General features: G+C 40.1%; 1 protein-coding gene across 2 annotated transcripts in view; it reads right to left on the minus strand.

Moving 5' to 3' along the window:
- Window positions 1–11,214: 11,214 nt before the first annotated feature.
- LOC129811860 (cysteine-rich motor neuron 1 protein) overlaps window positions 11,215–17,419 on the minus strand; it is a 127,135-nt gene continuing 120,930 nt past the window's right edge. Inside the window, exons 17-18 of one of the 2 annotated variants that reach the window (XM_055863541.1) lie at window positions 15,390–15,496; window positions 11,215–14,697 (exon numbers count right to left, since the gene is read on the minus strand). In XM_055863541.1, coding sequence (XP_055719516.1) covers window positions 14,616–14,697; window positions 15,390–15,496 — 189 coding nt within the window. In that variant the 3' untranslated portion in view covers window positions 11,215–14,615. Of the gene's footprint in view, window positions 15,497–17,419 lie in introns of both variants that reach the window. The other variant, XM_055863542.1, reaches the window with a different exon arrangement.

Below are 17,419 nucleotides of genomic sequence, written 5' to 3' on the forward strand. Positions count from 1 at the left end.
CTGATGCTTGAAGTTAGTGAGGGAGATATGTCTCCAGCTTCAGTGGTTTACTGTATCATAATACAGTAATTTCTGTATTCTGATTACAGAAATGATTTACACTTTACATTATTTGTGGTCCTCAATAAACATTTACAGAATCCCGTAACAAATATCAATAACCATAGACATAGGAAACCCTAACAATGAGTACTAAACAAAATACTTGATACACGTAGGCTACATAATAAATAGAATAATGTAGGCTACACAATAATAATAAAACTCTGGTCTAAATGTAAACATGGCGGCATTAACTCTTGCTTATCAGGAGTACTATCATGCCAGATGCCTTACCTAAATACATCTCACCTACACCCAAGGCTAGCCTTGTTTTAAAGATATTACAAAGATATTTAAATTATTTCAGGATATGTCTTAACTCCCCAAGCACCCCAGCTAGCATTCTACTATGCATCCTTTATAAGTAATTTATGTTCCGTGTTCCATGTTCTGTGAAGGAGTGGGCTGCTAATGAGGCAAATGAGTGCTCTAAAATGGTAATATAGGCCAATATTCCTAGCAGGCACATAAAATACAGTGAGCAAGTCATTTTAAGTATATGTAAGAGAGGAATTAAACCCACAACCTTGGTGTTACTCTTATACCAACTGAGCCACACAGACTGGCGCAGTAGGGTTGGTCAGTTCTACACTGCCAGCCAGTGTTGCTACTGCCAAACTATAGAAACACAAAGGAGTAAGTGTGTTTTTCTCTCTCCCTCTCTCTCTCTCTCTCTCTCTCTCTCTCTCTCTCTCTCTCTCTCTCTCTCTCTCTCTCTCTCTCTCTCTCTCTCTCTCTCTCTCGCTCTCTCTCTCTCTCCCCCGCTCTCTCGCTCTCTCTCTCTCTCTCTCTGGGTAGCACATCACATGATGTCAGAGAGCTAGGGCTTTGTCTGTCCCAGACTCGGATGACTGGCCTCCTGATTGTGGTCACCACTGAGAGGCACATGTGAGTACCGATAGGACACATGGGGAGTGAGTAGCTCCGTTTTGTACCGACAGAACTGTGGTCGTATGCAGAAACCAGACAACAAAGTTTAAATCAAGCCTTTAAACTTCAACATATCAACATATCCCTAAGCAACTGGGAGAGTGTGAGTGATTAGAACTAATCCGTAAAAAAAAAAAAAAATCCAAAAGACCATGGCCCCTACAAAGGACAAAGGGCAACTCGGAGACGCAAAAGAGTGTAATAAACAGTTAAATGCTATCCAGGGAAATATAGCTAAAATACCCTCAATGTACACCAAAACCAACAAACTGCTACAATCTGTTAAAAAAGTAGATTAGCTCGAAAAGGCAGTAGAGGCTATTGTGTCAGACATGCACAAGCAAGGCATGTGCATGAATGAACAAGACGACAACATTCAAAACTTTAGAAGAGGAATTAGACCAGCAAGAAAACAGAATGAGACATAACAACGTGAGAATATTGTCCTTATCAGAAGACGAGGATAAAGAAGACCTTTCCAGATGGTGGTCAAACTGACATCAGAGGAACTTGACGTGGGTATATCACCAGAGGATCTGGAACGATGCCGTAGGATCGGAGTGAAACAGAAGAACACTAAATACCCACGCATAGTAATCTTCAAATTATGGAACGATTAGGCCACAGTCAACATTCTGAAGGTAGAAGGGGGAAAGGAGATCAAAATTCAAGGCCAGACCATTTGATTCATCCAGGACCTGTCTGCTAAGCTGAGAAAGAAACATAAGGAATCAGACATTCACTGGATGAAAATGGGATCAAGTCTCAACTCCGCTTCCCGGCAGTGTTGTGGGTCTGGAAGGGAACGCAAAGGATGGAATTCACAAGTGCCGATTAAGCCTTAATCAAGCTGCAAGAAACCTTTCCAGTCGAAGGCCTACGAACATTATGCATAATGGAGACCTCCGCGGACAGAGGGAAGTCCCCTGCTCTGAGAAGAGGACAGTGGGAAAAACCAATGAATACACTGTATGCTAAATGCGCACTGTAAGCTAGATGCGGATATACCTTATCTAAGTTGTGACAATATTATTTCCCCTCCCCCAATACAATCTATATTCTACTTTCCCCAAGTAACTGTTGTTTTCTATGAAGTAACCATAGAAGTAGCCGATGCCAATGGGCTACATGGACACTTATAAGACAATTCAAAGGGGGAAATATAGCATATGTCAATAACGATTCTACGGACTGGTATGTGTGTGAGAGTGTGTATGTGTGGGTGTGGGGATGTGTGTGTATATGAATGGATATGTGAGGGAGGGTGAATATGAATATGGATAGGAGGGCGGGAGACAATGGGTGTGTGGATGCATAAGGTATTTGTTGTATGTGAATCAATTCAAATTGACGAGCAAGTCAATGTATGGATGGGTGTAAATGAGTCTAAGAAGAGGGGAGTGTGGGAAAAGAGAGGAGGTTGGGACAAGCTGGGAGGGTATCAGACACTTCCCTGAAGTGTGTGTGGTGGCTCCACTCATCTCACTTCGGTCTTTCGGTGGACCCACTCTCCCCAAGTAGAGTCCCCCAGCCACTACAATTTAATTCACAATGTATTACAAACTGACCACAATATTTAAGTGGCAGTCCTTCTCCAATGTATTTACAATGACATAACCCACAGTTCTTTGGTACATTAGGAGAGGAGTTGGAGCTTAAAAGCCCTAAGAAGGCATAGCGCCTCAAATGACAAAGAAGAACTTGCATTATGTTGTTTGTGTGTTCTCTGTTTAATGTTTGCTCAGCCTACATGTTCACACGTTCTATATATGTAATGTAAACAATAGCTATGTATTCATATGAGGACATCCATATCCATGGAATGTCCACCACCCTCATATGACATGTCTGCTAAAAATGTTTTATCTGGTTATTCAATGAAAGACGAAATAGACAAAGTTAACTTTGATTCTATGCAAGTAAAAGCTAACAAAATCCAACTTATTATATGTGTAACGGATGTGAAATGAAGCTAGTTAGCGGTGGTGCGCGCTAATAGCGTTTCAATCGGTTACTCACTCGATTTGAGACCTTGAAGTAGTGGTTCCCCTTGCTCTGCAAGGGCCATGGCCTTTGTGGAGCGATGGGTAATGACACTTCGTGGGTGACTGTTGTTGATGTGTGCAAAGGGTCCCTGGTTCGCGCCCGGGTCGGGGCGAGTGGACGCCATAAAGTTAAACTGTTACATTGATGCTGTTGACCCGGATCACTGGTTGCTGCGGAAAAGGAGGAGGGCGAAAGGGGGGCGAGTGTAACGGATGTGGAATGGCTAGCTAGTTAGCGGTGGTGCGCGCTAATAGCGTTTCAATCGATTACTCATTCGCTTTGAGACCTTGAAGTAGTGGTTCCCCTTGCTCTGCAAGGGCCGCGGCCTTTGTGGAGCGGTGGGTGACTGTTGTTGATGTGTGCAGAGGGTCCCTGGTTTGCGTCGGGGCAAGGGGACGCCATAAAGTTAAACTGTTACATATGGAATGTGCACAAACATCATGATTGCAAAAAAAAGCATACGGTTCTTGAACATTTAAAGAGATTGTTAGCAGATTTCTGTTTTCCTGCTAGAGTTACACTTCAAAAAAGGAGAAACTGAATATTTGAAGAGGAGCTGGGTTGGAGAGGCCTATGCTCCCACCTACTGTAGTAACAGCAGAGATGTAGGCATCCTGATAAATAAGAATACGCCCTTTTCCCCTATATCCAAGCACACAGACCAAGAAGGAAGTTGTCAAATTTTGAATTGTACATTACATGGTGAAACATACACATTGATTTAATTGTCTATACCCCAGGGGCAAATCTGATGTTTTAGATACAATTCAAGCTATATTAGATTAAACATAGACAGGAACTATTATTATAGCAGGGGACCTAAATCACACATTCGGCAAGTTAGATAGACATAGCAATAAAAAAGGCAAATTCATGAAGTTTCTAGAGAGGCTGAAAAATGTTATCTCTAGAAATATTTTGCAGTGCACCTGGAGATTACTTTTCCCAAATACAAAATACTACTGCTTTTTTTCTCAAAGTAAGAAAAGCTATTCAAGAATTGACAAAAATGTTATTTCCCAAAATGCACTCAACAATATGCTGGGTTCTAAAATAGTTATTCGGTATCATGCTTAATTACACCTACAGAAACTAAATTTAGCTACAGAATATGGAGAATGAACAGAGTGAATCTTCAAGAACCAAAATTGATTAAATACATAAACCAAAAAATAAATACCTTTACCATTACAAATGTAGACATAGAAGGACAGAGAAAACCCGACGCCGGCATAATTTGGAATGCTTTTAAGGCATACATTAGGGGAATTATAATCTCATACTCGGCAAAAGTTACATCTGAGTTTAAATAAAATTAAAATAAATCACTATCTTAGAAAAAGCCCATAAAAAATCTTTACAATGTAGAGAACAGAATATATTTTCTGAATTTAACCAGGAATATTGTCTTTTACTTTTAAAGAGAGCCACCATCTGCAGGTTAAACTCAAATAAAGCATACTATTTAATGGCAAATAAACCTGGAAAACACCTCAGAGCCCTCACAAAACGAATACACACCAATTTGAAAATCTATTTAAATCTATTTAAATCAGAATTAAATAACAGCTGGACTGATCCTACAGCCTTCCTAGACTCAATAACCCTGAAGCAACTATCAGCAGGCAAAGTATAGTCACTAAAAATAGAAATCACCCAAATCGCTTTCCCATAGAATTTTATTCGATATTCTTGGAAAAGGTAGTGCCCCTATTAACTCAAATGACAACACACATGTCACTCAATTCAGTGCTTCCACTTTCCATGTATCAAACAGTTATTCAGTTATATGAAGTTTAATAAATTGTGACAATAAAATAATAACGAAACTCATAAGCAACAGAATGGCAAAGGTCTTACCAGACTTTATACATATTAATTAAACCGGGTTTATTAAAAAGAGACACTTACAAACAAATACAAGAACATAGTTCAGTATAATACAATATGCAAAAAACGAGTAGATTTATCAATAATGGCTGTTGATGCTGAAAAGGCTTTCGACTGTCTTGAATGTCTTTTTCTATTCAAAAGTTTGGAAGCCTTCAACTTTCCAGCTAAAATAATACATTTCATAAAAATATGATATAAATATCCTTATGCAAAAATATACACACATAATACATTATCTGATAAAATTGCAGGGAGGGATAAGACAGGGATATCCTCGCTCCCCTCTCCTGTTTGTGCTGGCAATTGAACCGCTCACAGACATAATTAGACAGGACCCAAACATAACAGATATCATTATTGGTAAACATGAATATAAACTAAACTTATTTAGCAATGATCTCTTGATATACCTGACTAATATTGAAAACTCAATGCCAAAGTCAACATTCTGAAGGTACAAGGGGGAAAGGAGATCAAAATTGTTAAGACAGTGGATGAATCAAATGCATTATTATTGAAATTTTGAAAAAATGTGGGATACAGAGTGAAACAAAATAGTGCCATTTGAAGCCATATGGCATAAAGTATTACAAGCACTGGAAACATCCAAAGGATGAGAAATTAGAGAAAATGTTATTGTGAGACAGGCAGGATGGGTGTGGATACGATGGAGAACATGTGGGTCTGAGCAAATGTATGTATGTAAATAATAAGTTGTCTATTGTTTTTGTCTATGTATGTTTTTGTGTTGTCAAATAAGTTTATTAACAATATTAACACAAACGAGTCTCTCTCTCTCTCTCTGTCTCTCTCTCTCTCTCTCTGGGTAGCACATCATGTGATTTCAGAGAGCAAGGGCTTTGTCTGGCCCATGCCTGACCTGGACTCGGATGACTGGTCTCCTGATTGTATTCACCACTGATTCTTTCAACTGAATAAAATGCCACCACTGGTACTGCTATTATAAAACAGATAGAATCAGTCAGTGTGTTGTGTGAATGTCTGCATAACCCTCCAAACCCTGTTGTTCATTCAGGTCCTCCTACCCCAGCAGAGTAACATTATTTTTAGGTTCTTAACTGGTTTACAGGTTGTGGAAACATCATATATACACCATTCAAAAGTTTGGGGTCACTTAGAAATGTCCTTGTTTTTTAAAGAAAAGCAAATTTTTTGTCTATTAAAATAACATCAAATTGATCAGAAATACAGTGTAGATATTGTTAATGTTGTAAATGACTCTTTATGGAATATCTATATAGGTGTACAGAGGCCCATTATCAGTAACCATCATTCCTGGTTTCCAATGGCACGTTGGCTAATTAGCTAATCCAAGTTTATAATTTTAAAAGGATAATTGATCATTAGAAAACCGTTTTGCAATTATTTTAGCATAGCTGAAAACTATTGTTCTGATTAAAGAAGCAATAAAACTTTCTTTAGACTAGTTGTGTATCTGGCGCATCAGCGTTTGTGGGTTCGATTACAGGCTCAAAATGGCCAGAAACAAAGACCTTTCTTCTGAAACTCGTCAGTCTATTCCTGTTCTGAGAAATGAAGGCTATTCCATGCGACAAATTGCCAAGAAACTGAAGATCTCATACAATGTTGTGTACTACTCCCTTCACAGAACAGCGCAAACTGGCCCTAACCAGAATAGAAAAAAGAGTGGGAGGCCCCGGTGCACAACTGAGCAAGAGGACAAGTATATTAGAGTGTCTAGTTTGAGAAACAGACTCCTCACAAGTCCTCAAGTTCTCAACTCCCGGAGTTGCTTCTTCACTGTTGACGTTGAGACTGGTGTTTTGCGGAAACTATTTAATGAAGCTGCCAGTTGAGGACTTGTGAGGCATCTGTTTCTCAAACTAGACATTCTAATGTACTTGTTCTCTTGCTCAGTTGTCCTCTTGCTTACTTATATAGTAAGTGTAATATTGGGACGCAAACTCAAAATGGAATACATTTCAACTGTATATCTGACATGGTACAAGTGTACACCTCTTTTGTACTGTCCAGCTCATTTAGCTATCTATGAGGCAAGCAGAATGTGTTTAATATTTTCCTCTTATCTAAAGACAAGATGTCTAGAAAAATAAGAGTTGAGAAAAGGTCAGGATACAACCTTAGAAGGACATTGCCACAAGATAGGGCGAATGACATGATGCAGTATACTCTCTATCAAACACATTTACCACTGTTGGTTATCTGAAAGATTCTGGATTAGCTACAGACTGTACAAACAACCACATTGAAATGGTTTGATTAAACTTGAGATTTGGTTTATTGTAGTATTTCAATCAAACATGATCATCTTGAAATGTTTTCCCATTGTCAAAAATACATTTCTGAATGATTATTTCAGGATCAGTAAAATAATCAGATTCATGCTGCTCTTCTCAAAGTAGATGCTTTTAAAATAAGACAAGGCACTACATAATCAGACATACCAGTGGGCAGTTACTGTATAGTTGTGTAAATAGAAACACTGCCTAAACATTTCTACGGCAGGTTAGACTGAATCCGACCTTTTAGGCTTGACAGGCATCCTGATCACATATCATACAGTATTCAATACTCTCTGTGTCACCTCCATGCCTAAGTGACTAGTAAGTCAGGCAGTCCAATGCTTTCCAGGGACCATCATTAAATGTGCGATCTGCAATATTTACTGTGGCTCATTGGTCATTTCAATTTAAAGTGATCACGTTGACCTCACTGTCAGTCCTTGTAACCATAGTTCCATCTATGAATTTGAGAGTGAGTACATTTTCTCCAATCCCCGTCCCTCAGCTTGATGGTTTCTAGCTGAAGAAGGATTCTACGAATGCAGGATTGTGGCTTTAAAGGGGACTTCAGGTAACCAATGTCTACGCTGCTGGTCACACTGCCATGCATGTAGAATGTGTTGAGAAGCATTTCTAATTAGGATTTGCCACCTCTGAATGGCTGCGGTCTAAAGGTAAGTACAGCAGGTTATCTATGCCCTCCCTGGTCCCCTTCAACATGCCTAGTTATATGTGTCATACGATGTGTCAATGAGCCAAGGTCAGTGTCATATGGAGGGGACAGTCAGGGACACAACATGACATGACACCAAGCGGTAGAGAAGGAAGTCTCACAGAGATCACATCTTCAGTTGTTAGCACATGGCAATGGCAGTTATACTGCATTATTGATGGTCAGGAGTCAGAGGTCAGAGAGTCATAGATTGTGTCCCAAATGGCAACCTATCCCCTAAATTAACTACTTTTGACCAGGGCCCATAGGGTCCATATAGGACGCAGCATGGAGTCTTGTGGTTGGAGGGGATGTATTATTCTTTAGACGGTAGCTAGCAGCACAGTGGCTAGTGGTTTTCAAGCTGACTGAGGGTGAGTGGCAGATTGAATACCCTTGGGTACTGACTGACTCCCAACCTTAATTCTGCGTCATCATCATCATATGTCACAACCATGGTCACATGACAGGTTCATAAATGATTAGGGTTCAAATGTTATTTTAAAGACAACAAGGAACTAATTACAAAACCCCTGTCAGAAATATCTGATGGCATTCACTGCAGTTTTGAGATTCAATGCAAATTTCCATTCCTTGAAAAAAGTTATATATTGTTAGCTATCTATAACATCTATATAAGCCTCTTATGAAGCAAAACAGTGGAAGCTAGACAGGAGTGTTTTCCACCTCGCCCCAGTGCACCGTGGAATGCCTTTCTTCCCTCACGTGGACCCAAGGTATGGCAGCAGCTCATGTGAATAGCGTGAGCTCTCCATGTATGTGAGAGTGTATGAGAGTGGGCGAGGGGAGTGGGTAACTTCTGCGTGAGTAACAGCGTGGTATGTCAGCTGATGAGGATTTGGGGGAAGGAGGCACCAGTCAGAGCTTTTGCTGAAGCCTTCACCAGAATCAACACTGTATGATGCTGTGGAGATGAATTAACATGTTGTGTGTATCTGTGTGTGTAAAGTGTGTATGGTACTGTATGTGTGTGGTGGTTTATAATGACGACAGCTAGCACTTCCCGATAATCCATGACTAGCATTGTAAAACTGCTTAACGTGATTTCAAAGAAGCTTCTCTTGAACTCACGAGGCTTGGAAGGGCAATCCATTGGCCGCTTGGACTGATCCTTAACCACAGCCACTGGAAATCACAAGATGCAATTTACAATAATCTCTCTCCGCAAAGGTCACAGATACAGTATTATCATCAGACAGAACAACACTTGTCGAGTGCATACTGGAGGGAGAGCATTGCTGGCACACACACATGTAGCAAGGTTTGAAATTATTATGTTTTAGTCAATCATTATATCTGTTTTTGTCACGCCCTGACCGTAGAGAGCTTTTTATGTCTCTATTTTGGTTTGGTCAGGGTGTGATTTGGGTGGGCATTCGATGTTCCTTTTTCTATGTTTTGTATTTCTTTGTTTTGGCCGGGTATGGTTCTCAATCAGGGACAGCTGTCTATCGTTGTCTCTGATTGGGAACCATACTTAGGTAGCTTTGTGGGTAGTTGTTTTCTGTTTAGTGTTTTGCACCTGACAGGACTGTTTTGGTTTCGGTTATTCACTTTGTTATTTTTGTTTAGTGTTCAGTTTAAATAAACAGTAATGAACACTTACGACGCTGCGCTTTGGTCCGATTCCTCTTCATCCAACGACGACACCCGTTACAGTTTTGGCTTCTGGTGGTCAATTACTGTCTACAAATTATTTGTAATGATGTTACGACCCCACCAACCATCCGCTCAAGAAAAAATTGTCCCACGGCTGAATCTAGTTTATAATCCCTGACATAGGGGCTTCTGTGACAGAGTCAGCATTAGGGACAAAGTAAGAGGATTAGTTGATGGACATTTTTGGCATGCCTGGTCAATTAGAAAAATGAAAATAGTAAAAAAGGTAGCCCTGCCATGCTGTCACAGACACCCCGCCCCCTCTACACTCTCCCTCTTTCTCCCTTACTCACACATAAGCAGACAGATATATATATATACACACAGGCACACGCACAGATGTGCACACACAGTGAATATTCACTGAAAATATTGGGCATATTTACTGAGAAGATGGTAGTTGTTTTTTGTAGTGGATTATCCAAACATTCAAATAAAATAATAATAATATAATTATGCATCAGCAAAAAACATTCTGTCATGACTGGCTGCTATACTCCACGTGGCAACATCTGTTAATCTACCTATATCACATCATCACTGAATGGATGTGACTGAGGTTATGAATTAGTCTTACTATCAACAGCATAATCCGTCAAATATGGCATACGTGAACATATATTTAGTAAAAAGATGATGAATGATATAAATCAAACTAATCCTATAGGGATAACTGCAGACATGTATTATGTGAATGTAGTGCAGATGATGAAGGATCTGGAAAGTGGCTATCAGCTAAATTTGACGTGACATTGTGGTTTTCTAACAGCTCTCTGTCTCCTCCCAGTGGCTTGTACTGGTCATTTGCGCATGTGCTGCATAGTACTAGATAACGTGACAGTAATTGAACCCTGTTGTTCAGTCCCTTATTCACCCACCTCCAGACATACTGACATTGACTTTTGGTCCATTACTGAGAAGTTACATTAGCAGTTACTGTTAAAAATGAGAGATGGAATCTAATTTATTCACTCAGTGTTATTTTTAGTTGTAGCAGCTAAGAAACAATTCCTATGAAGAGGAAAGTCTACATGGAGTACCAAGGTTATTATAGCTACAGTTTACTTTTCCCTGAGGGAGTTGAACCTTCAACCCAAAACTCCTCTTACTTACTGAGCCATACTGGGCCAGGTACTGTATCACTTAGCAGACAACTGGAAGTGGGTCGCACATTATTTATCTGCCTTAGCTGGCTGGCTGGGTCTGATAAAAGGTTTCGGTGCCATAACATTCATCCCATTTACTGTGTCAGTGCTCGCTAAATGGGTTGACCTATGGGTGTCTTTTCAAAGTGCTGCATTTGGAATCATGCTTTTGTACCCCTTGAAAACATGTATTTGATTGAATCTATCCTCTAGTCTTCATCTGGACCCACAGAGATTTCTGCCTCAAAATAAGAGAAAGGCGCAGCTTTTCGACATTTTCTGCTTGAGGCAGAAATCACTGAAGCAGAAATCACTGTGGGTAGAGAGGAGATGGACAGGCTGAGGTCAGATTCCCTGAGAGGTAAGAATGACAACACCAGTACCATTAATACCAATAATGATTGTACTGAACAGCCACAAGTCTGTTTTCAAATCATTTATTGTGCTGCAAAGAAACAAACAAAAACAATACAAGAACTTGCAAAAGAATCTGCTGTGCTACGGGAAATTCAGAATCAAATCTTTATCTATCCTCTTTATGAATCTTGTTTTTGCAAATATCATCATTATCAATATCAACATGTTATTTTTACATAAGCATGAAACAACAGTAATATACAGCCTATAAAGGGGATTGGTAGTTGTGTAAATTAAAGGAGTAAAGGAACAGAATGGGGACAAAGAGATATCACTCCCATCTCAAAGGGCTATCTTTATTGGAACAGAGGAACAGGCTCATCAGGTCGTCAGACTTTTGTGCTTGGACAAGGCAGATCTAGCCTGATCCCACATCTGTTCGTGTTGTCTAGCTAGCCAACTCATATGGTCGTTATCACACTGCGTGACAGTCAAAGTGCATGACAATGACCATAGAAGTTGGCAAGACAGCGCAAGCAAATCTGGGATCAGGTTGGTCCATAGGTGTCCAAAAACCCTGATTAAAGATGAGGAAGCTTGTGATCCTCCAACTTCTCCACCTGCCTGAAGTACAACCTTATTTAAACGCTCTTTGAGACCAACACAACACCAAAACAGTTTCACAATTTCAGCTGCATTATCATTTAATCTCCTATTATGTTCATGTTCAATTACCTTACTCATTAATAAATTATTTCGGTCTTTTAACACAATAAATTAAATTGTATTTTTTTTTCTCTCTTTCCAACCATGTTTTTTTGTGTTTATTTTTGATTTGGCAAGTGATGCTCAAGTATTTACAACAATACTTGGAGGATGCACTGAAAAATACAAAGATTTCACCCTGTAAGACCCATTGTGAATAAGATGCTTATCTTGTAGGAGCACTTTACTCAACCAAGAGTTGTAGAGCTATGTCCTGCAACCTACAGCCAAGTCATATAAGAACTCAGCCAGTCAAGGTGACGTGTGTGTACAATAGAACTTATGGTCCTTATTCAAATCAATCACTATTATTCATCACTTATTCATCACACTACATGTGTGGATGTAAGTGGGGTTTGAATAACGTGGTTTGTGTCCAGATGATAGAGCGGCATAATAGGTTGGAGAATCAAACCAATCAACTGTTCTTTGAAAACATACAGTAGCTGTTGGTTATACAGTAGATTTGAGTATGTTTGTCCTATGTTTGGAGAAAACTTAGAACAAGAGCAAGCTTCAGTTGCAATTACTGTTTTGAAAGTTAAATATTTCTCCCTCTCGCTCTTATCAGAAATCAGAGGCGCAACTTTGGTTTTAGAAGTGGGGGGGCATAATTTATTTTGTATTTTTTTATCCAGTCGGATAAACACTCTAAACAGCCTACCCGACCGCTCGGAGGTATCCCCATGGTTCTAAAGCACACAGTTGCCTCGTCTTGTATCACATTCTAATGATAAAATTGGGGAGGTGTGGACAACATTTTTATTTCAGAATGTGGGGGGGGGGGGGGGGGACATGTGAAAGTTGCACCCCTGTCAGAAATACTTACCTATGAACAGAAATGCAGTGCCTCCATACAGTAACTGTCATTTGGCTCTGTAGGATTATTACTAGATTCTTGTTTTTACAGTTCTACATTAAACACACTATTATGCAGAGTTTTAAGTTGTGGTTTTGCAGATCAAATATTCAGAAGCAACTGGAACCTAATTTGTAACACTGGATCTCACAGGGCTCAGAAAAAAACTAAGGGCACCTCTTTCAATTAAAAGTATTTGTAAAAAAAAAAAAAACACCAAGAGGTTATTTTCTAGATAAAAGTGCCAAGATGTATGATTCTACGTACATTTTTGTCAGACAGATAAAGATACACCCAAGACAAACTATCACAAGTCGACTACTACCCCTCCCTTCCTCCATCCCTCCATCCCTCCATCCCACCCTCTCTCCCAGAGCTTATGTCCACCCACTTTCCAGTAGTTTTGACATCCGAAGCAAATGAAAGAGAAGAATAAAAGATTGAGAGAGCCTGGTACTGCTCAGCCCAGAACTCACTTGTCATTATATGGTTGGCATTTTGGACATTGCTTCATTCAGGGAAGCAGATTGACACAAATAGATAGGGAACTCACAGACCAATCAAACAAAGCCCTCATGGACATACAATGGGTTTTTTGAAAAATAAAATTGACATCAAATAAATGAGAAAAAAAGATTGATGTTCTCCTTTTTTCCGTCCCGTCTCTATCACTCCTCTTTTTGACTTTTTTCAAACAAGCAAGGCAAATGGAATGCTAGTTCTCATCAAGTGTGCCACTATTACATCACATCTCTTTTCTCAATCATAAATACATTCAATAGGAAATGAATGGAGAAATGTACATTTGAAGAAAACAAACCTTGTATGTATGAATGTGTGTTGACACACGTACATACATGCATACACAACATACATACACACACACACACACACACACACATATATAGTCACACAATATTTTAATCTTTTGCAGTAATATGTACATAAGTGTTCCTATAATGTTTGAAACCAATTTTTTTGATTGCAAAGAATAAAATAACAAAGGTGCTTGGGTAAAATGAGGTGATGCAACAGCCTCCAGAAGAGGAGACTGTTCGTCTCACAGCCAGTAAAACAAAACAAAAGGAGGAGAAAAATATCAAAGAGCTACTTTACCGTAGCTCGTCTTCAGAGACCCCAAGAGAAAAGACATTTGAACATATTCGTTGATACTATGTTTCCTTGTATTCTCAGTGTTTCCTAAAGGAGCTAAAGAGTATCTCTATGCATGTGTGACTCAGTGGAAAACGGGCTTACAGAAACAAAGCAGCACTTGTAAAGCATATGCTCAAGTCCTCAAGAAATACACTCGCGTCATCCTGCCTTTATCAACCGGAACCCCTTTATTCTTTATCCAAATAAAAGACACCATTGTTTGGAGTGAGTGAAAGTTAGAGTCAACTTGCCCTTTGATGTTAAATACATTTAGCCAAATTATGATGGAGATTTGAAAATGATGAGGAAAATAAGAACATCTAAGAAAAATAAACAGATAATAGAAATCCAAACGACTGACCAGGGAGAACAACAGCCTGGTGATGGAGCGAGTGACGCTTCTTCTTCTTTCTGTCCACTTCCTTTCCAACAGGTGACATTCCACAGGAAAAGAAAAGACAACAAGCCAATTTTGACGTTTTCAAAGGAGGGGAGGAAAAGTGGAAGGAAAGAAGGGAGGAATAGTCCAGCTTGAACAGACCTGAGAGAGGTGCTTAGTTGAGTTGTGTCTGTGATGGGGTCTACGGTGTCTGACCTCTCTTTCTTTCCTTCGTTCACTCTCTTTCGTCTGAGCGCCACATGAAGTCCGGCAGTCGACAGTCCGTCCTGCCATGGCTTAGCTCAGCTCAGACAGGCCACAGCGTTCCTCTAGCCTCTCTCTCACAGGGTGTGATTTTTATTTGACAGACAGTCAGAGGAGCTTTGGTTCTAAAAGTTCAGTGTTCAACAGAAAACAATAGCTTGGATTATTCGGTTTATCTCTTCAAAGGCCTTTTTCAAGGAAGCAGGAATGCAGGAAAATACCATAGCTTGAAAAATACCCAGTTTGTCCTAATCCCAATGATTCATATCTAACTTTTAACTTTACACACACACACACACACACACACACACACACACACACACACACACACACACACACACACACACACACACACACACACACACACACACACACACACACACACACACACACACGTAACACTCACAATCTTTTTTATAATAATAATCTAGGGAAAGTCTAGATTCTGGTTCTCCCATTGTGTCATCATAATCCTAATTCTATTCTATTTCGTTTGGTTTGTTATTAATCTTGAGGACATTTTTAATTGTCTGTCTGTTCTTTTTTTTGTTCAGAGTGATTGTTGCTAGTTTGCTAGTGATTTTGTCATCTTATAGGTTTGGCGACATTTGTCTGTCTGTGGTAAGTCATAGTTGTTGTGACGGTACTGTAGGTAAGGTGCTCTCTCATTCTCTCTCTCTCTGGTTTTGGCTGCTTGCTGACTGCTGAGTACAGGACGCGAGGCGAGGCCAGTCTGTCTCACTGAGTCTGGTAGAAGTTGTCGGCTTGCAGGTTGTTGAAGTTGTTTTGTTTCTGCATGCTGTAGTAACCGCTGTACCTAGAATCAGGGTCGGCGATCCGGAGCATGCGCTGCGAACTGTCCACCTGCACCTTGCTACTTTTCTGGCAGTCCACATACACCAGCTGGTTGTTGAGGCAGGTAGGCTATAGAGGACACACACACATTTAGTTACCTCCACAGATAACAATCTAGTTAGGCTCAGAGCCTTAGATATGGATTTTATTTGTATATTCATACTATGTTATATTTCTCAGTAAGGCTCTGCTCAGGCTGTATACATAGAGTATTTACTATGCCATTACTATATAGCTAGACAAGGTAATCATTCTATGTAATAGTCATATTTTTTGATATTCAATTAGTTCTATATTCAAAAGTAAAGACACTGATCACGTATGCTTCTCCATAAGCTGCTGATATGATATTCCCTGGCGTTTTATACCGTCAACTATATAACAACAACCCCCAGGCTGCAGTAAAGCAGGACAGAAACCAACCAGGCATACAGGGCATTCGGAAAGTATTCAGACCCCTTGACTTTAAAAAACAACAACATTTTGTTATGTTACAGCCTCTGAAATCGATTAAATAAAACAAATCCTCATCGATCTACACACAATACCCCATAATGACAAAGCGAAAATAGGTTTTTAGAAATGTTTGCACATTTATTCAAAATAAAAACAGAAACACCTTATTTCATAAGTATTCAGACCCTTTGCTATGAGACTCAAAATTGTGCTCAGGTGCATCGTGTTTCCATTGATCATCCTTGAGATGTTTTTCAACTTGATTATAGTCCACCTGTGGTAAATTCAATTGATTGGACATGATTTGGAAAGCCACACACCTGTCTATATAAGGTCCCACTGTGTTGAGGCACAGATCTGGGGAAGGGTACCAAAACATTTCTACAGCATTGAAGGTTCCCAAGAACACAGAACATAATTCTTAAATGGAAGAAGTTTGGAACCACCAAGACTCTTCCTAGAGCTGGCTTCCCGGTCAAACGGAGCAATCGGGTGAGAAGGGCAATCGGGGGGTCAGTGGGTGACCAAGAACCCGATGGTCACTCTGACAGAGCTCCAGAGTTCCTCTGTGGAGATGGGAGAACTTTCCAGAAGGACAAACCATCTCTGCACCACTCCAACAATCAGGCCTTTATGGTAGAGTGGCCAGACGGAAGCCACTCCTCAGTAAAAAGCACATGACAGCCCACTTGGAGTTTTCCAAAAGGCAATTAAAGGACTCTCAGACCATGAGAAACAAGATTCTCTGGTCTGATGAAACCAAGATTGAACTCTTTGGCCTAAATGCCAAGCATCACATCTGGAGGAAACCTGGCACCATCCCTACAGTGAAGCATGTTAGTGGCAGCATCATGATGTTTTTCAGTGGCAGGGACTGGGAGAATAGTCAGGATTGAGGGAAAGATCAACAGAGAGATCCTTGATGAAAACCTGCTCTAGAGCACTCAGGACCTCAGACTGGGGTGAATGTTCACCTTCCAACAGGACAACAATCCAAAGCACTCAGCCAAAACAATGAAGGAGTGGCTTCGGTACAAGTCTCTGAATGTCCTCGAGTGGCCCAGCCAGAGCCCGGACTTGAACCCAATCGAACATCTCCAGGGAGACCTGAAAATAGCTGGGAAGCGACGCACCCGATTTCAACCTGAAAGAGCTTGAGAGGATCTTCAGAAAAGAATGGGAGAAACTCCCCAAATACAGTTGTGCCAAGCTTGTAGCGTCATATCCAATTAGACTAGATGCTGTAATCGATGCCAAAGGTGCTTCAACAAAGTACTGCGTAAAGGGTCTGAATACTTTTTTCCTTTATTTCACCTTTATTTAACCAGGTACAGTAGGCCAGTTGAGAACAAGTTCTCATTGACAACTGCGACCTGGCAAAGATAGAGCAAAGCAGTGCGACACAAACAACACAGGGTTACACATGGGATAAACAAAGATACAGTCAATAACACAATAGAAAAGTCTATATACAGTATGTGCAAATGTAGTACGGGAGGTAAGGCAATATATAGGCCGTAGTGGCGAAATAATTAC

Source organism: Salvelinus fontinalis, chromosome 15 (assembly GCF_029448725.1).
Source record: "Salvelinus fontinalis isolate EN_2023a chromosome 15, ASM2944872v1, whole genome shotgun sequence".
Classification (NCBI taxonomy): domain Eukaryota; kingdom Metazoa; phylum Chordata; class Actinopteri; order Salmoniformes; family Salmonidae; genus Salvelinus; species Salvelinus fontinalis.